This window comes from Aptenodytes patagonicus, chromosome 1, assembly GCF_965638725.1.
Source record: "Aptenodytes patagonicus chromosome 1, bAptPat1.pri.cur, whole genome shotgun sequence".
Taxonomy (NCBI): Eukaryota; Metazoa; Chordata; class Aves; order Sphenisciformes; family Spheniscidae; genus Aptenodytes; species Aptenodytes patagonicus.
The window spans coordinates 205566704-205589164 of NC_134949.1; the positions used below are offsets into that span (position 1 = coordinate 205566704).

Consider the following 22461-nt stretch of genomic DNA (forward strand, 5'->3'; position numbering starts at 1 on the left):
AAGACTGGAACACTCCACGCCATGAACAGAGGCCGGGGTAACCAGGGAACGGCTCTTGTTTCCCACACACCTACTGCCACCCCACCGCGGAGCCCAGGACCGCTCTCTCCCCAGGGCCGGCTGCCAGGTGAGGTTTCACGGCCAGCACTGAGCTCCGTAGCTCCCAGCACAGCAACCACAGCCCCTTCCTCCCCCCCCCGAATCTCACGGAGAAGCCCTGGGGCACTGCGGGACGCAGCGTGGCCCGCTCCGTACCGCGCCTGCCGGTCCCCGACGCCACAGCTCGACACCACGTCGCCCCGGGCATGGCACCGCCTCACTGCGAGCGAGCGTGCGCGCCCGACCGCGCATGCGCGCTGCCCGCAGTGCGGCGGAGGCGTAGTGTCCGCCGCCCGCCGCGAGGGGGCGCTGCAAGGAAGCCAGCGCCAGCTTTGCCCCGCCCCAGCGGCGGTCCCGCCCCGCCCCGCCCCGGAAGCGTTTCTAGGTGACGGCCGCCCCGGCCCGGCAGCAGCACAGCGGGTGGCGGCCGCAGCTTGGCCAGCGCCGCTATGGAGCACATCCGTACCACCAAGGTACCCCGGTCTTCCTCCGTCCGGCGGGGCGGTGATTCGGGGGGGGGGGGGGGGGGGAGCGGCGGCGTTGGCGGTACTGCAGCGGTAACTGTGGGGCGGGGAGGGCAGGGCAGGGCCTGTTCGGCCCGGCGAGTCCCTGCCCCGCCGCTGTTAGCTGTGGGCGAGGGCGTTGTTGTCCGCCTCCTTCTATTTTGTAGCTGGTGCCTTCCCGCGAAGGGCTCTGGGGCGGTTCGTGCCGCTCGGGGCGTCCCTGGGCGCCGCGGGGCGTCCAGCCTGGGGTGTGGGGCCTGCCCCGGCCCGCTGCGGCGGGCACAGCCCTTCTCGGAGGCTTCTAGGCCGGACCCTCTCCGAGCCGAGGGGCTGAAGGGGTAAAGTCTCTCGTGGGGAGCTCGGTGCGCGCCGCACCGGTGCGGCCCCGCTGGGATGAACAGTCTCGTTAATAAGGGGAACACGCTAAAAATTGTCCTGGTGTAATGGGGGGGCTGTAATGGAGGGCGAGGAACAGAAGAAGCTAACTGGGAGAGGGTTGCAGTTGGGTTTTGTACTTGGGGTGTGGTTCCATGCAGCTTTTTCCAGCTTTGGAGGTAAATTGGCTGCGAAAATAACATTTTTTTTTTCTTCCTTTTAAAGGCTCTGGTGTGTGGTGTTAGGCACACGAGCTATCAGTATATGTGCAATGTGTTAGGCTGTTCAAAAACACTAGCTAAGTTGCAGTTGATGTTTTAGGCTCTTCTGATTTTTTTTCTAGTTTTAGTTTCTTTCTTCTGTAATTAAGATTAAAAAAAGTAAGTCTTTCTCTTTGTAAATAATTTTTAAGTAAGTTTTTAAGTCACAGCTTTTATAGAATTAAATTTCTAACAGTATTTTTTTTATCTTGCTCATCAGCCTTGACTGCAAAGGCTGCTGAAAAGACTGCGCTTCTCTGTTGGGTCCTGAAAATTGCCAAGTGATTAGTTCCCTAACCTGGCAGTCTAACTTTAAACTAGATTTATAGATGTGTGGAGAAAAGGAGTGGTTGTATTTCAGCTCCAAATAGTAGGTTTATAACCAATAATTATATAAAGGAACAGGCTTTTAATTTTTTTGAGTAACAGCTTATATAAATTTTATATGAAATGTGTATAGCTTGTTTTATTTTTCATACATATTTGTATGTGTATATATGAAGCAAGAGGAAGGTCTCTGATGAAGCTACTCTTAGTGACACTAGTTTACTGGATGGAATAATCTTGCACTGAGCTGACAGATTGGAGATAAGGTTTCTTTATCAGCCTATTTACTTAAAACCCAAAGCTCCTTGTTTGGGAACTTAATATTGTATTGTTACAGTCAGTAGCTAATTTCAAAATAAAAAACTAGACTAAAATCCAAGTCTCTTGATGATCTGAGTAGCTCTTTAAGTTTCAAACCTGAATTTGAGACTAGAAAGGATACAGGTCACTGACTTCTTTGCATCTGCAAGTGATTGTGTTTCTGTGTTTTTGAAATGTTGAAGTTAAAATTGTCTTAGAAGTGTCAGCACAGCGACCTGAAATAAAGTTTAGCTTTTTGTGAAATTAAACTATCCAACACATTCCTGTTGAATAAAGAAGTGAGGTCAACTTAAAAAATCACTTCTGTCTGAGAATATATACTTAAATAACAACAAATGATGAAAACCAGTTCACAATATGTCATAAATGGTGGTAGTGGTGAAATTACAAATAAGAATATTGTGGTTTTGCAATGAAGCTTTAAAACTGAAGTGTTCTTAAGAATATTTTAAAGCAAAACATAGTAGAAAAGACTGGAATTTCTTTAGTCAGATCTGTTTGTATATTTGAAGTCAAATCTCTTTTAGTGAAAATACTGATGGGTTTTCTACTGGAGATGGAAAGTTTTGCTTAGCTTGACTGCTAAATCCTAAACTTATGTTTGCAAGCCTGAGACTTCAATGGGGAAGGGAAAACTCCTCCTTTTCATTTCAGCAAATGTCATACAAAGTTGTAATAAAAGAATCTTGGAATGATATACTGTAATTGTTTTTGTCTTGGATTAATTGTTCTAATTTAATCCTTCAGCTCTTTTAACGCAAGATTTCAGAGGTATAGTTTCAGCCTTCCTTTCTGTTCCAACTTGTCTCCTATATTGAAACATTTCTTTGGTTTTTTTGCCTTTAATCTGTACCTCCTAATCCCGATAAACTGTTCGGTGACTCTTTCACTGTAAATACTCTATATTATTAAGGTAGCTGTTCAAATTCTTACTGGTGTAAAAAGCTCGCTAATTTGTCAGTGCTAGCTACTGTCAGAGTATCACTTTTGACTACTTAAATGATCTTTGTTCACAGATGTGCTAAAACTCAATAGCAGTCTTCAATCTCTTAATCTTGTGAATCCTTTCTCTTCAAAACTGACAACTGACTTGTTTTTCATAACTAAGGATTTGCCAAACTTCACAATTAAAAAGCAAAAAAAAGTGTCTGTCTAGCTGAGTACCCATTAAAGCTGGCTTGGGTCAAGTTTAAATGAACGTGTCATCTATGGAGGCTGCATCTAAATTATGTTTCCGTTGTCTTTAAGAAAAGTATATCTAGAACTTAGCTTTCAGAATTCTTGAAGACTTTACCTACGTAAGAGGAAGCTAGAGCACTAATGCCTGTCCTCATCTAACATAGAAATACAGCTTTGAGAATAGCAGTCTTGTTACATGGAGGAGAATGGAACTTCACATGCCAGGACTTTGTGGGTTGTGTTACTAGAACAAAACTGGAGCGGTTTCTGTGCACTTCTCAATTTGCTGGGGAGGTGCACTGCCAGGTACCTGGGCAGTTGCTGCTGCGGAACTGCCCAGAATGAATTCTGCATTTTGGCTGTGCTATACTGATTTATGCTGTTCTGTATCTGAGCGCTGATGCCTTGCCGGTTACAGTGTAATGTATGTTGAGGTACTGACGCATGTAGCTTCCAATTTTTTTGCTTTCTAAACTGAAATCTAGAATATCATAGTAGTCCTGGCTTTTAGTAGATACTTGCATTTCCTCCACTCTGTTTTTTATGTGTTAAATTGCTTTTCTAACTTTCAAACACAAAATTAGGCCTTGCTGGATTATAAGAAATACCTGAATTGAAGAGACAATGTGCTTTTAGTAGATAAATAAGCTTGTACATATGAATTAAAAACGGCTTAACATCAGCACAGTAGATGTGGGCTCTCCTAGTCACCTCATCCGGGTGCTGGTCTTGCTTGTGTGGAAGGTTTTGGAGTTCTGCCATGCATGTAACAGCAGTAGCAGTAAGGCTCAAGCATAAGAGCTTTAACTTGGTGTTAATGAGACAGTGCTGCCAAGAAATAGAGGAATGCATGGAGATAAGCCATTCACCACACTCCTTTCCTGTTGTTGCACACAAAGAATCATGTAATGTTTGCTTCAAATAAAGCAAACTCTGGGGCCCGTGAGGTTATGAGCAGCAGATAAAATGCAGGCCATCTAGAAATCACCTTCTTCTGAAATGTTTTCCATGGGATTGAGATAACAATGTTGATGGAATACCAGGAGGAGAAATTTGCCCTTTCAAGACTCAAGCTTGAAATACCTGCTTCAAATGCCAGCACAGTCCTTGAATTTCTAGGGGATTGTTGTAATTGTCAGTATAATGCTTACATTTCATTAGAATTTATTTTGACTATGAGGCGAGGTTATGATGATCTAGATTTTTAAAGTTGGGGATGACATAAAAGACAGTAGATACCTAAAATTGAAGTCAGGAGGACATAATCTTTATGGCTGTGAGTCTGCAGACAGCCAAGGAAGCATGTTGCTGAGATCAGCTGTTCATTCAGTGCTGGCATCTCAATAACAGGAAATTGTTAGTGTGTGTTTGCTCTACTTTGGGGAAGCAGTCTAAAAGCTTATTAATTAATCATTCTTAATTATTTTTTTTAAGAACTTGATATCCTGGTCTTTTACTAGTAAATAACCATAGTAATTATGTATATGGAGTAAGTATTCGGAGCCTAGCATTGTGCCTTCATTATGCACTTTTTGTGTTGAAACAGGATATTTTAACTAGTCAGTCTTCTCAAAGCTTATGTGACCACTATTGTGTTCTTAATAGTTTGGCCCAAATAGCCTTATGCGCGCTGTGTTATGCTTTCTACCATTTTCAACATTATTGCACAAAGTGACAGAGCTTTTGCAAAGTTAGGATTTTGCTTTCTGCAAAAAGCAGAAATTAAATTTTGCTCCCTCTCCCCTTTTTTCTTACAGGTAGAGCAAGTGAAATTACTAGATAGGTTCAGCACGAGCCATAAATCACTGACGGGAACTCTATACCTTACAGCAACTCATCTGTTATTCATAGATTCAAGCCAGAGAGAAACATGGGTAAGGATAACAAAAGCTTGTGGCTCAAAAGCATAGGTTCTCCAGATGCGTTTGTTCTTCCTGATCTAAGGTTGAACTTGTTTACTAAAATGTTCATCTAAGTTGTAAGTTATTCCTCATGCTCTCCTTGTTCATGGTATCATATTAAGTTAGTAATTTGCAGATTGTACTCTTGCATGACACTGCTGCAGCTGAAATCAGGTAGTGTTGAAAATGCTCGTTTCTCTTCAAGCTGCTGTAATTTCTTCTATAGCCTTCACTTGTATTCTTGAGTGAAGGTGTGGTGGTTTTCTTAAACAATTTACTTGCACCGCAATTCAGAGGCAGGAGTGGGAGACTGCTAGATAGTTTAAGCATCAGGTTTAAAAATTCTGCATTAACTTACCTTGTATTTCGATCCCGCCTATGTTAAATGAGACAGCAAAATCCAAAGATCTAGGCTTTGGTGAAATATTGAAGATCCCATGCCCTTTTTTAGAGTGGTAAGCAGCTGTTTCTTCCCAAGTATTCATCTCCAGAATAAAAGAATTCGGAAGGGGCTGCAGCTTCTTGATGACCACTACCAATGTTGTACAATCAAAGTTGGCTAGTACAGTAATTCCCATCAGTTTTCCTGCTCAATGCCCTGGTGGCACACATGTGGACATCAGATTCTGGCTTCCATTGTAGCTCAGCTACCTGATTGAGTTCAGTGCCTTAAGTCTATCATCCTCCAGGATGAAATCTCATTTCCCTTGGTGTGGTTAATTTTTTTTTCTGTAGGTGTATTTTTCAGGATACAGGATTAAGGGTAATCCAGGTTATCTGACTAGATGCCTCATGGTGCTTTCAAGAAAAGTTACTTTTCCATGATTTGTTCTTGGATACAATGTACAATTTTGTACAAACCAAACTGTTACCCTTTCATATAAAATGGGTTATTGGGGAGAACATGATTCAGAAGTGTTACTTGCATCTCCCTGTGCGCTATGTTAAAAGGCTTCATTTTGGGGAAATTGAACATATACTTGGTACTTCCATTATCACAGAAATGCAATACTCTGAGTATAACTATGATAATGTCTCCAAGATAGTCTTTTGTAAATGCATATTTGGCAGCATAGTTTTCAGATGTCTGTCTCATTCTGATCAATATTTAAGAAGAGATGATTGCTTCAGTGAGATAATTGAAATGATACCAAGAACATCTTGTTCAGTTGAGGTAATGTATCCGTGGCTTTCTTCCCATGGTTGAACAGCTGTTACTTTCCTATGTATTAAATTCTGTGTAGATTTGCCACACAGATAAATCTATGGAGGGCTTTTGTATATCCATTACTGTGACAGTCTTCTGTTAGAGTGGTTGAAAGGCATTTAGCTGAGAGACTTTCATGTCTACATAGTGCAATGGGTAATACAGGAGATGTTTTCTTACCTCCTGTTCATTCTATAGATGTTGAATACTGGAATTCTAAAATCTTCAGCATCTTCTGTATCTTTTATACAGCGAGTTTCTTTCCCTGATTTGCTTTATTTTGCCTGAAAATTGTGAAGTATGTTCCTGTAGATCCTTTAAAAAAAAAAAAGGGGCAGATAGCCTATTTGGACCCTGCCTAATTAGATATGAGTGTGTCAGTTCGCAAAGTTATAGAAGAGGACTGAACAAGCCTAATGGAGTTTACTTCTTGATTTTATTTTTTTTTTTGCATTTAGAAGGATATTTACTGCCCCTTACAAACATTAGGTAACACCTCAGAATATGAGGGAAGAGAATAATTAAATTTTGACCAATTATGGTATCCTGACCAAAATGCCAGTCTTGGATTTCTTCTTCTAAATTTATTTCTCTTTATAACTGAATGATTGAGAAAATTAGTCAAAATCCATATTTCACATCACTTAATGTGTCTTATATCTGCTTTTGTAAATAGTATGCTGTTCTCATTTTTCATCGGCATGCTTACGCTGTGAGTTCTTGTATGTCACAGATATTACATCATCACATTGCTGCGGTGGAAAAACTTCCCTTGACAACTTCTGGGTGCCCCCTTGTCATCCAGTGCAAGAACTTCAGGATAGTTCACTTTGTTGTTCCCAGAGAGAGAGATTGTCATGACATTTACAACTCTCTGCTTCAGCTGTCAAGAACAGGTAATGCTTCTAACTGTGAAAGACTTTGCAGTATATGCCTGGATAACAAGTTGGTAGGGGGAGGGAGAAAAAAAATCCATGACTCTTTTTTTTAATGTACATTATGTAAAAGTCTTTTAAATGGATTTGGTATGTAAAAGAATTTTAATGATTAAGTATTAGTCTGCATACAAATTCAGAAGATGTGTTGTCTGGCTTTTGTAGGTCACTGATGTTCACTAACAGAATGTGAGATTCCTGGGTTTTTTGCATTTCTAATGTTATCCCTGAAATTGTGGATATAAATGTGTATAAGCTTTCTTAATCGGTGTGTTCCATAGATAAAATGCTACTAAGCAAATACTAACTTGTTACTGATTTCATGCAGTTTCAAAAATAAAGCTGAAGTTTTGATGCTAAAATAGCACTACCAATTCAGCTTTACAAGAGACTTCTGTCACCTAGTATGGTATTTTGTTCTAAACACAAAGCAGAAAATGCAATGTAAAATGTTGTCATCTGTGATATGTGAATAGTGTATTAGGAAAAACAAAATATTTTGAAAGCTTTAAAGGAAACTTTAAAACTTTTTGCTTTTAAAGTTCAGTAGATGTAAATTTCTGTTCTTACCTCCAAAAATTTTGTTCTTTTAGCTCTTGTGAAGTCTTCTAATAATTCTGCCTTTTGTCTTGTTTAATTTTGTCAGTCTTCACTTTGTGACTTCTGCTTTGCCTGTATGGCTCTAGAAATGTCCTGGCTGAAATAGGTCAAGCACACTCAAGAAGGCTCTTGTAACCTACCTTTAACTAAATATCTATAACTGTGTCAGTTAACAGTATGATAGCTGCAGAATAAATGTTTCAAGAGTGTCAAGTATCTGTTTAGTCTTGCTTCTGAGAATCTTGAAGCCTAAAACTTTCTCTGCAATTTGGACAATTTCAAGGCTTGTCAACTGTGTTACTTTTCTCCACTCAGACATTTTTGGGGACAACTCATCAGGTAGTCTTATTCTTTACCTTTTAGCAAAATACGAAGAACTGTATGCCTTCTCCTATAATCCAAAACAAAATAAATCTGAGCAAGTCAAAGGTTGGCAGCTTATTGATCTAGCAGAAGAGTATAAGAGAATGGGAGTGCCAAATGCTAACTGGCAGTTGTCCGATGCAAATCGTGATTATAAGGTAAGTGTTGTAATGGAAACATGTTTTGCTCTGCATCTGTTTCTGCTTTATCCTTTGACTCTAGTCCTATAGAAAACAGTCAAATACTATGAAATCACTTGGCTTGCAGCATAAGCAAAAACTTGCAGGTGGAGAGAGTTAACTCCTTAATCAGTGTGCTATCTCACAACTTTACGACTGAAGTTTTTTCAAAGGCCTCATTGAGAGAGTATGTTTGCATGGATGCATGTGTTCTTTGGGATTGTTTCTAGAGTATACTTACCTGTTTGAAGCCCAGTCCCAGCAATTCTGGTGCTCTGCAGCTTTGTTCTCTCTCTTAGCTGAGAAGGATTCTACTTTAGCATTTGCAATGTTGGCTGTGAGAAACAATGGCTGTGGTGGTGCAGCTGATTCACAGATTAGATTTCATCTTACTTTGTAATCTGCAAATACAAAAGATGAGGGAAATAATTTCAGTATCTTATTTGAAACACATTCTTAGTATTTCTACTGAAGAGTCGCATTCTTGAGGTGAATGCTAGTATAGCAGTGCTTTCCAGCAGAGTTTGGTTGTATAACTTGGATAAAGAAGTACAAATGGGTATCCATGGATTGTCTCCTCTTCTGAGCTATTTACGTGTATGTAGGGAAAGATGTTAGTGTTTATCCTTTGTCTCTTATTTCACTTAACTTCTCTCAAATTGGATGCAATAAAACTAGTATAGGCTTCGTGCCTTGTACATAAAATTCTTTTTGTGTATCTGTCTTTCAGATTTGTGAAACCTATCCTAGAGAACTTTATGTTCCCAGAACTGCAAGCAAGCCCATAATTGTTGGTAGCTCCAAGTTCAGAAGCAAAGGAAGATTCCCAGTGTTGTCGTATTATCATAAAAATAAAGAGGTATAGTGTGTCTTCCTCTTAATGGAAATGTGCTGAAAAGTGTTTCTCAACACTTGGCAGTAGTTCAGGGTAGGTAAGGAGGTAAGTGCAGTGACGTTTGTATGAGAATGGTCTAACTCATAATAACCTTAAATACAGCTGACACTAGTGGTGTCTAACAGGATGCTGAATTAAGCTAAGCCAGTTTAAAAGAAATCCTTAAGTAATCAGTTGATAATCAGTTGAATCTCTTAAAGTTTTCAGAAACTGACCTTAAGATAACTGAAGATAGCTTTTTGTTAAGTGATCTGTCTTCCTTGATATATCAAGAATAAAATCTGTTAGGTCAAAATGGGGGTTAAAAAAACCAAACCACCAAAAGAATAGAATTGGTTCTTTAAGGAGGAATTTGCAAGCTAAAAAGAACTAGAGGATGAGAAATAAGAAGATTTTGCGGGATTTGGTAGAGTGGTGTGAAGCAGCATCTGCCTGTCTTGGTTAGAAGGTATCTTTGAAGGGAGAGAAGGATTGTCACCTTGCTGAGTTGAAGAAGGGTGAGTGTTAAACTGCTAGATGCATTTGAAGATAATTACTATTTGGAAGGTGTACCTGATACCTTCTGAAATACAATATATAATTGAAAAGGATGTGATGGAAATTACACTAGACTACAACATATTGTACTTGTGTAATAAAACCAACCATAATTCATTTCATACCAATAGAGTAACTTGCTTTCCTATACTTTTTTGGAATTTTTATACTTGGGGGGGAAAGTACGTTCTGTAAACCAGTACCTTGCCCATGTAGATGAGCCTGAAAAAATGTTTTGATAAACCTTTAGATTTAAGTTGTAGGTACTGTGTTTGAAGGTTTGCAAGTGATGTACTTAAAAAGTTGGAACACCTAAACTTTTGCAGTTTAGTGCTGTTACCTGCCGAATGAAACAATTTGTTTCAGTATCTTTTTAGAATTATGCAAAGCATTTCAATTAAAGGTATTAAACTGATGCTAATTTGTTCTTTGTTTTCCATGGCAGGCTGCAATTTGCAGATGCAGTCAACCTCTCTCAGGTTTCAGTGCCAGGTGCTTGGAAGATGAACATATGTTGCAAGCCATCAGTAAAGCAAATCCTTCAAATCGCTACATGTATGTAATGGACACCAGGCCGAAGGTATGTATTTCAGGTTCTACAGACTAGCCTTTCTTCCTGAACATTAAGATTACAGGGATACAGTGTAATTCTGAAAAATTTGGAGTTAAATATGACTCCTTCATGGGCAAAAATGTTCTTTAAAGGTAAGGTTAGGCCTCTCTATTCAGGTGTTTAACTACTTGCTTTCTTAAAGAAGTTGAGCCCCTCTCAGGACTCAGCTAGAATTCACTGAATATGCTAGTGAACTTTTGGGAAGGTGCATTTAAAAATATACTTGAAACATAGTTAAAAGGTGAACAGTTGAGTGGGATCCAAGTCATTGTAACTGTTTGAAATTAAATTCATGAAATGGTGAGCTGTGTTGGGGTTTCTTTTAGAATGGGAGGGAGTACTGTCTTCTGTGAAAACTGCTATTGCTGTCCATCTTAGCCAGGAAGAAGTAAGGGAAATTCTGTTGTAGCATTCTGAGGTTATACTTCACACTGTCTAATTAAATTGAATTATGTTGGGTTTTTGACCTGTGTTGGAATGTGTGGGGTAACTTTCACTTTTTAGCCCCATCTGCATTTAAATTGGTATTCATTTCACTCAAATCTCTGAACCCAGGAGCTGGAAAACAAGGATGTAAAGTGAAAATCCTACACTGTAGGATCTGCGCTTATTTTGGGCAGGGTTCAGCAGTTGGTCAGTTTGACAGACTGAAACTGAGCCAACTGTGGCTTTTATAGTTGTAATTTTTAGAGCTGCAGCAATTTATTAGCTTCTTACCCCCAAAACTGATGCTTTTAGGATGCCTGGAAAGTACACGTATGGTTAAGTCTGGGTCTTACTCTTTCCTTCTTAGGTTAATTGTTTTGTAGTGTCTTTGCTCAGAAATGTTTGGAAATAAGTAAAGGTTAGTTGGTGGGAATACGGAGGAGAGAATAGGAAATTATTAAATGCATTATTCAGATATGTCAGCTCTAAACATAAAAAGCAACAGACAGTCCATGTACCATGCCTTTTGTACGCTTGCATGCTTTCAAGTTGATTTGCCACAAACTTAATTTATTAGAATGTTTATAGTATGTACTCTTGTGTGGTTTTTTCCCAGTGTATTCCATTGAAATTGCATGACTTACATTTCTTACCTTGAGGTTTTTATGTCAAGTACTGGTTTTCAGTATTTTTATTTTGCTCTTTTAAGCTTAATGCAATGGCAAACAGAGCTGCTGGGAAGGGCTATGAAAATGAAGACAACTACTCTAACATTAGGTTCCAGTTTGTTGGCATTGAAAATATTCATGTAATGAGATCCAGCTTACAAAAACTTCTGGAAGGTATGTTCTAACTGTACTATAATAGTGTGTATGAAAATAGGATAAATATTTTTTGAAGTCTTTAATAGCTTATGCAAACTATTGGTATTTCTATATTTTATATCAGCTTTATGTGTAGTACCAGTTTGCTGTGCTCTGTGGTAATGAATTACCTTAACCCTTTACCTTTTAAACTGTAAACCCAATGAATGGAGTTATTTTGAAGAAAACTGAGTGGTGCATATGTCTTGGGTGAACTTGATTAGTATATCATTGGCTTGTGGGAGACTTCTGTGTTTTCCAAGTATATATGCGTGTATACACATGTGTAATATAAATACACAAAATAATGTGTGTCTGTACATACATTTTCATATATGGAATACTGATTCTTCAAGGAGCACTCAGTTCCACAGAATTCATAATAAGCATATGGTCTGTACAAAACTTGAGCCCTTTGCACCTACAAGCACCAGGCCATCTTACAGTGTTTGTAGAGGGTGGGGCAGGGGGAAAAGTGAACCACCTCACCATACCACTGCCTGCCACCTGATGGTGAAAATGGAGAGGCAGAAGTCTAGATAAAATATTAACAGAGCTATTTAATAAACAACTGAAAAAAAAAACTTCAGATGCTTTGTGGAGTATCAATACTGAGATTAGAGTACAGTGGCAGAAGTCAGGCTTCCACACCTGACAAACAACACATAAGTGCTTGCCTTCTAGAATTACACAAATATTTCCAGTCATGGAGAAGGCTTACACTTGTATGGAAGCCTATATTGATGAAGACATTCTGGCTACATTGGTCAAGAAATCTTACAGACTAGTGGTGTAGTCTTACTTCACTCTCATTGAGCCTCTATCTGCTGCTAACCTGTTCTTCAGGCACTCTGTATGGAACACTACTGAGCTTTGATAATATATGTATTTGTGGTTATTCCTGCATGTACTTGATTGAAGGGAAAGATGAGCAGTGTGACCCTGAACTTAAACTGAAGTTTGGCATAATCCCTCTTTCTTTTGCTAGTATCTTCAGTTCCAGAAAACTAGCTAATAAATCTTGATTTATGTTTTTTAAAGAGGCCTGCTCCTGTGTAATAATGTCTGATGCAGAAATGTGTGCATCACACAGTTAAACTTCACAGACTTCATATTCCTTCCATTTGACTTAGCATCCCACCAACAGTACTTAACAAATATCTTTCTGTAGCTTTCATTAAGGATGGAATATGTTTTAGTTTTTCCTTGTGTGGAGAATTGGTTTATTTAAACTCGATTTAAACAAAATCATGACTAATGTCTATAGTTGTTCTTCAGATCAGGTTTTGGGGTAAACGAACACAGTTGTTCTACCTCTGTTCAGTCTATATAATTCACTAGAGTTTTGCTGAATGCCAGTCTAGAAATAGAAGCATCTTTAGGGGTACGAAGGACTCTTAAAATTTAGGGAGATATGCAATAATTTACTCTTCAGACCCCTGTAGAAAAGTGCCATCAGTGGGGTGATCAGGAGGGAAATGCTATGAAAATGGTTCACAGCTTAAAATGAGAAAAATGCCATTTAACTTCTGTGTACTAGCTTCCCCTGGATGTGCTGAATTGGATGTTCTCAAATCAGGGATGTGATACCAGTGACCCGATTTGTTCAAGGGCCATTGTAACTGGGACTGTCCTCAGTTTTATTTATAACAAACAACTGTTATTCATTCTTCAGCATGTGTCCTGCTCCTAGGTTCTTTGTTTATCTACCTGATTTCCTTCAGAATCTAACGATTCCATTTGCAAGCGGAATGTAAGACATAATCCTTCCCAACACCCTTTTGTAATGGGACCACACCATGGAGCATGCTAGGGGGATTTACGGTTGTCTTCATCTCAGATTCAGCTAGTTTTTTTAAAATGTCTTGCATGCAGTGAAACAAAACTTACTTTCTTTAGTGTGGACATGATGACTCTTGCCTGCCCATCTATACAACAATAATGGAAGAATCACAGTCACATAGACTAAATTTGTGGCTGTGGTATTAATATCAAGTCCCGTTTTTATATATTCAAAAACATAGTATTACATGTCAGAAAAGATTGAACTCTGATAAGCAAAAACGTTTTGCATGTGTCAAGAAACAGCATCTCTGCAGGAAATATTTGAGGAAAAGGCTCAATGATAGCCACTTTAGTCTGCTGCGTGTATTTTGATGATGGAAGTGTGTTAACTAAGGCCGGGGGGGGTGGTTTGTGGCTTATGTAGAGTGTCTGTATGGGGGATGGGGTTGTTGAGGTTTGTTCGTTAAAAACAACTTCTGCCCCCAACCCACTGTGCTTCAGTCTGCAGGTTCTAGTCGCCTCTTGAACTGCTGCCTGAGGCATTGCTAGTAGTGTGTATAAGGATAATCAAGCAATGGAACGCTTTCTGGGGATTTTGGGGCTCACATGCATGCAGGGCATGCATTTTTATGATGGGATCCATATAGCCAAAGCTATTTTGAATGATAGTTATTGTGAAGTAGCTAAACATCTTAGTGGTACCGTAAATTATCTTTGACCCTTTTAGGGACCATAAGGGACTAGAAATGATTTTTTAGCATATAAGTCTCAAAACAGTGTCAATGCAATTTCTTTTTATACTACTTAGTGATGAAATAAATGTCTGTGTTAATTCACAGAAATGGAAAGTAATTCTTTGGGCTCAATATATGTGTTCTTATCTCTGCCTTGGTTTATAAAAAATATACAAGTCTAGCTAGAAGGGCGAAATACTAGTGATGAAATATTTCTACCAAGCTGAAAATTCTGGTCAAAATCAGATTTTGACGGCAGTATCTGGGTAAAAACAAACTGAGGACTGGAAGCACTTTTATTTTCTAGCTGAAAGCTTGTGCTTTAAACCATAAGCTACAGAATGTAGGGGTGAGCAGCCATGAATAGTGCCTCTAGACATTGCCTTATCTGTCCAATCTCTTCCCTGCAATGTTTGAATTTCCGGATATTTGTGTATTTTTACGTTTTTTCCTTTACCATAGAGTGGTGGACCTGTTTGTATACTGTTGTGATTGAACAGGTGTATGGAACCACTGGTGTAGAGAGAGTGTGAGCTAGCTGAAGGGATCAAGTAGTTCTCAGCTGATTTCTTCCATGTGCTAGACCTTTTAGAAGCAGAACTCTTGCCTAATGATGCTATCTCCTTCGAAGACCAGGGAAAACTAGCATAGCTTTTTCTGCTCTTACTGATATTTACAGACTAACCTTCAAAATTAGTTCTTGTATCCAGGGGTTTCTTGATGTTTTGTTACCTCATTGTGCTATGGTTGCTAGATAGTTTTGTAGATGTCAAAGATGTATGGGCTTTAGAAAAGGTGCTGCAATACTTATTTGAAAGCCTGTATTTGTTATAGCATTCAGCAGCAACTGGCAGTATTGACTCTTCCTGAGAAATGGGGAGTATACCAAAACTTGTATGGCTGAACTGAGAAACATATATTGCAGGTACAGGAAAGCTCCACAAGGCAGTGGTTTAAAAGTTTATAGCCTTCATTACATCAGGGGACTTGACTGAACATAAAACTGTGTCACAGAATGACTTGGTGAATTTTGTTCTCTACTTCCCCTACAGACTCACTTCCTCCCATAGTCAGAGATAAAGATTACTTTGCAGCTGCTGTATGAATATCCCCACTGATAGCTTTTGGCTACAGAGCCTTTTTATTTTCATTTGGGGCCCACTAGCTTAGAATCATAGAATCGTTTAGGTTGGAAAAGACCTTTAAGATCATAAAGTCCAACCATTAAGCTTGGTAGAAAGTAGGCTTCTGCTGTGGCAGGGGCAGGTATTTTTGTAGATGGCGACCTCAGGTATCTTCTCTTAGAATCACACATAGCTGAAGTGAATATTTCTTTTCTTATTGCCAGAAGTTTGTCATGTTTGGACAGTAATGTAACTCTGAGTTGCTACTCAACCTGGTTCTTGTACAATTTTATCTGTCTCATTTGTGAATTAGTAAGTGTCTGTGTGAGAAACTTTTAGTCTACCTCTATGCCTCTTGCTGCAAGGCATCTTTCCTTTAACTTGAGTTCTTCCCTGCCCTTTCAACTGGCATTATGGTTACAGGATCAAAGTATACTAGGGAAGAATGGTAGAGATCAGTCAGAATTGTAGTATGTGAAGTCTGGAGGTAGACAAAATCTTGATGGTTTTCAGTTCATCACCATGTCCTTGTACTGCACTCACTTTATTCTACTAAGCAGAGTGGAGAAGGTGATGAAACTGGCAGTCTGACTACTCTGAACTGTGTATATTGTCTGGATGCAGCTACTTCCTACTAGCAGTTGTAATTCTTAAGTATTTCTGGTAAGCTTTTGGCAGTTGTGTTGCTTCCCTTGCAAGGCAAGGTTAAGGCTCCCTATTGGGGGTAACCAGTGTATTTACTTTGAATGTTACTTTGTCAAAAAGACAAAGATCTAACTCTTGTCATTCATGGTTACTGTAGTTCTACAGAGTTGAATTTTGAATGGAGAACACTTTGTAGTACCCCTCTTCTAACCATTTGAGTGGTGGTTTCCTGAAAGATTTCTAATCAACTTACAACATAGGGCATTAAAAACAATATACAATTATTCTTCTTTCTCCATTTCAGGGTATAGGTAGCTGCAACTGCTTAAGGCTTTCTAACTCTTGGTTTCTTTCAGTCAGTGGCATGAAGGGTTTGTCTGTCAATGACTTTTTGTCTGGTTTGGAGAATTCTGGATGGCTGCGTCACATCAAAGCTGTGTTGGATGCTGCTGTCTTCTTAGTCAAGGTAACTTGAATGCTGTTTCTTTATTTGATGGGAAGTTGACTTTCTACCAGGCAAAATTATACTTAATATTATGTAATGTGTAAAACTTTGCAATTGACGTTTTTGGAGGTAGGTGCTTAGTATACACCAGTACGTCTGACATGCTGTTTTAACTATTACATGTTTCTTTATGATTGGAGATGTTAAATATGTCAGCTAATGTTTTGGGATTTTTTTGAATGCTGTTTGGTCACCATATTGGGAGATGAAGGCATTCTTATGCTCCCTGGTTCTTTTAGATATTTATGAAAGGTGTAACCAGTTTGGAGGTGGATTGAGCAAACTATTATTTAGTGTACCCTAAAAAACAGAACTCCTGGGGCACTAATGGCAAAGAAGCCAAACCAACTGTGCTGACTTCATTTGGCAAGGAAATGGGACTCTTTATGAAGAATTCAGAGAAACAGTTGCCTCTGCCAGGCACCTATGAAGCCAAGGGCTTGACTTGAGGGGGGCTTGGTGAAGAAAAAACCTGGATCTTTGTTTTTACTAGGTGAAATAACAAGGAATTACTTTAGTTAAAAGTGGATAATTCTTCTAAAGACGATGCTCAAATATCTGGGCTAACAGGATTTGGTTTCTTAGCTGAAGCTAATAAGTGTTTCCTAGTCCTTGACTTTTGTGTAGTATAATGATGAACAAGTGGGTATCTTTAATGATGTGTTTGTGTTTTGGTTTTTTTAACCTGTTTGGTCTGTACTATGTAGTTGTCTACTTTTTTTTAGTATGTATTGCAAGGGGGTTTTTATAAGTTTAGTTTTATAAGGGGTAGAAAGAGAACTGGGAACAACTGTAGATGTTCTTGTTTCCTTGTGCAAAGTTGATAGTGGAATTTCTTTTCTTTCCTATAGAAAACAAACAATTTTCTATACTTCCATAGAGAGAAATTCCTAGCTTTCTGATAGTATCAAATCCTTTCCTCATAATAAACACTTTTCTGGCTTTGTTAAATAAAATGGTCTATGCTGTGAGTTTGGGATAAATGTAGCTTGTATTTATTTACTAAATTTTAACTTCTGTCTAGAATAGAACATTCACTAAGAAACAACTGTGTTTTGCAGGCAATAGCAGTTGAGAGTGCAAGTGTATTAGTGCACTGCTCAGATGGCTGGGATAGGACTTCCCAAGTTTGTTCTCTTGGAGCTCTCTTGCTAGATTCCTATTATAGAACAATCAAAGGATTCATGGTAAGCAAGCTGTTGCATTGTTGAGTTGTTCCTTGGTAAATAAAATATGTAAAATGTTTGAGTGCAAAAGGGAGCAGTGTAAACATAGTGATGCTTTTTTTTGTAGTTACAAATGTAAAATAAGATTTGCAGTATACTGATAAATCTTTTTTGGAAATACTTTGCTACTGGGAAGAACCATTTATTTAAAATCTAAAAAACTGAAATACAAATAGCGGATTGCTTTAGGCTCCCTGCAGAAATGTTGCAATAATTGCCTTTGCATCCAAAAAAGCCCCTTATCTATGACATAAGGATTCCAAAGTGCTTATGTGAGATAGTAGATGTATTAAGTTATAGCAGCTCTGTGCTTTTATCCCTTGTCCCAAAATCAACATTATTAAAATTTAAAAATGACAACTCCCCCAGTGACAGAGACCTGAAGATATTTAAGCAATCTAAATTTCTTCATCTTTCTACAGAGAGGAGGAAGAATTTCAGTATGATTATTCCAAATTTTAGAGTAGGAGAATCAGTGTTCTGCAGTGGCAATACAAGGTGTTATGGGAACTCCTGAAAGACAGTATATAAAACTAGTTCCAGGTACTGGTTAGAACTAACTGTGACAAATATTACAAGCACAAAAGTGAAGTTGAAGAAGAATTTGAAGAGGATTCATTTCTTGTGAATAGTGAGAATGTGTGTAATCTTTAGGGAAGTCATTTAATCTTTTTGTTTTTAGTCCTCATTGTCAATTAGATTTCTGGGAAAACTTCTGCAATGGGCAGGCAGTCCTGTGTTCCTTTTGGTGCTTGATACTGTGAAGTGATAAAACAAGCTAGGTTATATTAACAAACTTATTGCTATAAAATGTAACAAAGATTATATTGTGTGGTTTTATGTAAACTGATAGCAGGAATGCAATGCTAAAATTTTTCTTATACTTAGCAATTTCTTGCAAGCTGGTTGATAATCTACTTGTGAAGTTATACAACATTAGTATGCTTAAAGCGAGCCTGGCTTAACAGCAGTTATCCGATTGTCAACTTGCTAAACTTTTTTACTAGTTTTAGAAATGTGCTTTGAGAATCTCTAGTGAAAGACTTCCAGGAAAATAAAGGAACTACAAAGTGACAAACTCAGTAGGAGCAACTATTTCACTCAAACTTAAAATACAATATATCGATAACCTGTGGGGTTAATACTATAGATGTAAGATTGAGTAACATTTTACATGAGATTTTAGTGTGTGTTTGGTTTTTTTTACCCTCTAGGTCTTGATAGAGAAAGATTGGATCTCTTTTGGGCACAAGTTCTCTGACAGGTAGTTCACTCTTTCAATACTGTAAAATGTACACAGTGAACTGAACTAAGTAGTCTTAAAAACAAAAGACAACTTGTGGATGTTAAACTACTGCAATGTTGCTAGAAATTTTGCAGTGAGTAAGCTATTTTCAGTAGACAATGCACTTTGTGTGTTGCTATTTATTTAAATACCTATTGGATAATTGATTTATATTACAGACCTAAATTTCTAGTGCTACTGGTGCCTTACTCTCAGATGTCAATGGCTTTGCACTATCTGCATACATGCAGTCAATCTAAAGCTACATCCCAGCTATTTAGGCAATATAAAACACTTAGTTTTGATATCTTTAAAAATGAGTTTACACTTATGTTTACTTTTAATGATGAAGTAATGCCTACCTTTAGAAGTCCTGTATGTTGAGTTCTGTTTTTTCCTTAATCTGCCTATCATCAGCTATGACAACAGCCTTGCTGCTATTTACTGCTTATTAATTTGCTTTTAGCTGGTATACTGCAAATGTTGACTATGGAAGTAATAGACACAAAGGAACTTAACTGTCTTATGTTGCTCTTCTGTACTGAATACAGATGTGTGATTACTTACAAGTCAGAAAAATAGCTTAAATATAGACTTCTTTCTATTCAAAAATTGCCCCAGTTCTCAAAGTTAGGTGCTTAATCTCCAAACCAAAGCTAGTGTCAAATTAACATGCTGTCACGTAAAAACAAGTGCAACTGACTTTTTTGATGTCTAACTTAAACCAGTTTCAATCTGTTTATGGAATCTTTTTCAGGTGTTGTCAGTTGGATGGTGATCCAAAAGAGATCTCACCAGTGTTCACCCAGTTTTTAGAAAGTGTGTGGAATCTGACTGAGCAATTCCCACAAGCCTTTGAGTACAATGAAGCTTTCCTCCTTCAGATCCATGAACATGTCCATTCATGCCAGTTTGGTAACTTCCTTGGAAACTGCCAAAAAGAGCGAGAAGAACTAAAGTAAGCAGACATATTGTAATGTATCTCTTCTTTATTCTGGCAGACTAAGAACTCCCGTGACTCTTCTTCATTTTAGGCTCTGAACAGAAATAGACAGGACTGGTAGTACTGAAAATGTTGAACTGCATCAGGGAACAGCAGTGCTTCTTGTGCTTTTGCACACTGAAGACCAGTCTTTCTAATTCTGGAAGAAAATTCCATGCTCATTTTTCATAGGGAAAGTTAAGGCTGCTTCTCCCCCTGCCCCCCCCCCCCCCCCCCCCCCAAAAAAAAGGTAAGCTTAAGTTTGGAAGTATCACTTCTTCATTCCCTCCCCCAATCTATTTTTAGGTAACCTTAAAATTCTTGCCTGCTCAAGACTAACTACTGTCAAAGTATTAATAGGATGTCTCCTAATGCTTTCAGTTGGAAAACTTCTGTAAAGTTTTCATCAGTTCATCTTTGTCTCAAACTGTATTTTAAAAGCATTTATTGCAACTAGGCAAAACTTGCACAGCATAAGCAGTAGTACTTCTAAAACTGATAGTTCTATCCAACATTAGCATATGCCAGGAAGAAGTTGATTTTACTAAGAGCTTTTAATACAACATTTGTAAGTATTTCTGGTAACTTTTTGAAAAGTTAAGATCGATTTATTATGTTGAGTTGAACAGCTTCTGTCTTTTGCTTGCAGTCAGTGTCTTGATCTTGATCTGTTCTTGCTTTAAGATTGAAAGAGAAGACCTATTCCTTGTGGCCGTTCCTTCTGGATGAACAAAAGAAGTATCAGAATCCCCTGTATAATCCAGACTTTTCTCCAGAACTAACTCTTTTGGAGCCTAATACAATATCATTCAATTTTAAGTAAGGTTAAACTATATACAGTATATCTTCCTCAATTTTGTTCTTATCCTGTGTAGTTAAAACTGTCTGCTTCGTGCAGGTTTTGGAGAAATATGTACCATCAGTTTGATCGAAGTATGCATCCCAGGCAATCTGTGTTCAATCTTATAATGAACATGAGTGAACAAAATAAACAACTCGAGGAAGACATTAAAGAACTGGAAGCTGTAAGTATTACCAAATAAGTGTGTGTACTTGTGACTTGTTCTTCAAATTCACATTTACAGTCTGTAAAAATGCTGCTAGCTTTCACACGAATGTCACTACTGTATGGCCTAGCACTTATTCTATGTAATGTTGACTTTGACTTTCACTGTATGCTTCTATGCTGAATGCCAGACTGTGCAGCCAATGTTTTGCTCTTAGGCACAATTTATTTTGCTTTACTGATGAACTGTATTCTGTAAAAGTGTTCCTACTATCAAAGCATTACTGAAGATGGCTTAATGTAGGTTAAATTTAATGTGAAACTTATCTTGGATAACAAGGTACCCATCATAGCTACAGCTGTGTTGCTAAACCAAGGAGACTGAAAATATTTCCATTATAGCTACTAAAATGGAAGCAGTAAGTATTATCCTTCTTTTAACTGCATATGCAGGTGCATGCTGTTCTAAGTCACCATAATTATGGGGCATATACATTGTAGTGCTTATTTGAAGACAAGGCTAAATCCAGAGATCAGACTTCTATAAGTGACTTCTACTAGGTGCTACAGTAAACAGGCAGGAAAGACTGAATAGTGTATCTCACTTTATTCTAGTATGACTTAATCAGTGGCTTTTAATTGATACTTCATTATAGTCAGTTAAGGTGCTGAAACTTCAGAATAATACCTTTTAAGAAACACAAGTTTTCTAATTATCAGTTTTACTACTTTGTGTGGCTAGAAATGTTAACACAACTCCTTTGTTATGTTGGGGGGGAGGGCGGAAGTACAGCTTTTCTAGGAAGAAAGACTATTAAACTGATCCTACTGTAATGAATGCAGGTCACTTAATCTTAAACTATTTCAAATCATAATTGTATATTTAAGTCTTTATACAATTGAAGCAGCAAGATGAAAACTCAAGATGAAGCAAGCTGAAGAATAAGCAAGATGTAAAGTGAAGTCTCAGTCTTGAATATTCTAGAACCTTGTTCCAAGGTGTTAACTTCACCTGAGCCCACATTTCTCACTTGAGTGATGAAGAGATGTAGTTGGTTGAAATCTTGATGTAGACTTTCCTACTGATGTTTCCATCTTCAAAAAGTTGGTGTCAAGACACAAAAAAAAATCAGTTCAGTTAACTGGGAGCTTGAACTAGTTACTGGCTGAGATTGTTTGAATTAAAAAAAAAAAATTCTTAATCCAAATCTTTCTTCTTGTCTTGCTCAGTGCTTGCAGGATAGGTCCTTTCCTCTAGTCCTGTTTTCTAGTTGACATCTTTTAGTGTATTCCTGCATTTGAACAAACTGTATTGGCATTTTGCAGATCTAAAGGAAAAGTCTTTTAGAAGGTTTTTAGGAAGGACATAAGGGCTTAGGTATGAAACTGCTCTTCATCTGAGACTTGTGGTCTCCTGCAAGCTCCCTGCTTGCTAATAGTACCAAGGTCTGTCTTCCTCTGCCTGTACTCAAGAAAGTATTCCCATCTTGATAGCAACCAAACAAGGGGCAAGCCTCGAAGAAACTCTCCTTCCCTACGGACATTGACAGGCAACCTTTCTTCCTTCTGCTCAGCTGTAAATTTTA

General features: G+C 38.3%; 1 protein-coding gene across 1 annotated transcript in view; it reads left to right on the forward strand.

Annotated features, from left to right (window-relative positions):
* The first annotated feature begins 491 nt into the window (after positions 1-491).
* MTMR6 (myotubularin related protein 6) overlaps positions 492-22461 on the forward strand; it is a 28063-nt gene continuing 6093 nt past the window's right edge. Inside the window, exons 1-13 of the mRNA XM_076328075.1 lie at positions 492-572; positions 4822-4938; positions 6906-7068; positions 8071-8228; positions 8980-9108; positions 10127-10261; positions 11430-11562; positions 16228-16337; positions 17438-17563; positions 18817-18866; positions 19645-19845; positions 20554-20688; positions 20768-20894. Of these exons, the coding sequence (XP_076184190.1) occupies positions 549-572; positions 4822-4938; positions 6906-7068; positions 8071-8228; positions 8980-9108; positions 10127-10261; positions 11430-11562; positions 16228-16337; positions 17438-17563; positions 18817-18866; positions 19645-19845; positions 20554-20688; positions 20768-20894 (1608 nt within the window). The 5' untranslated portion in view covers positions 492-548. The remainder of the gene's footprint in view (positions 573-4821; positions 4939-6905; positions 7069-8070; positions 8229-8979; positions 9109-10126; positions 10262-11429; positions 11563-16227; positions 16338-17437; positions 17564-18816; positions 18867-19644; positions 19846-20553; positions 20689-20767; positions 20895-22461) is intronic.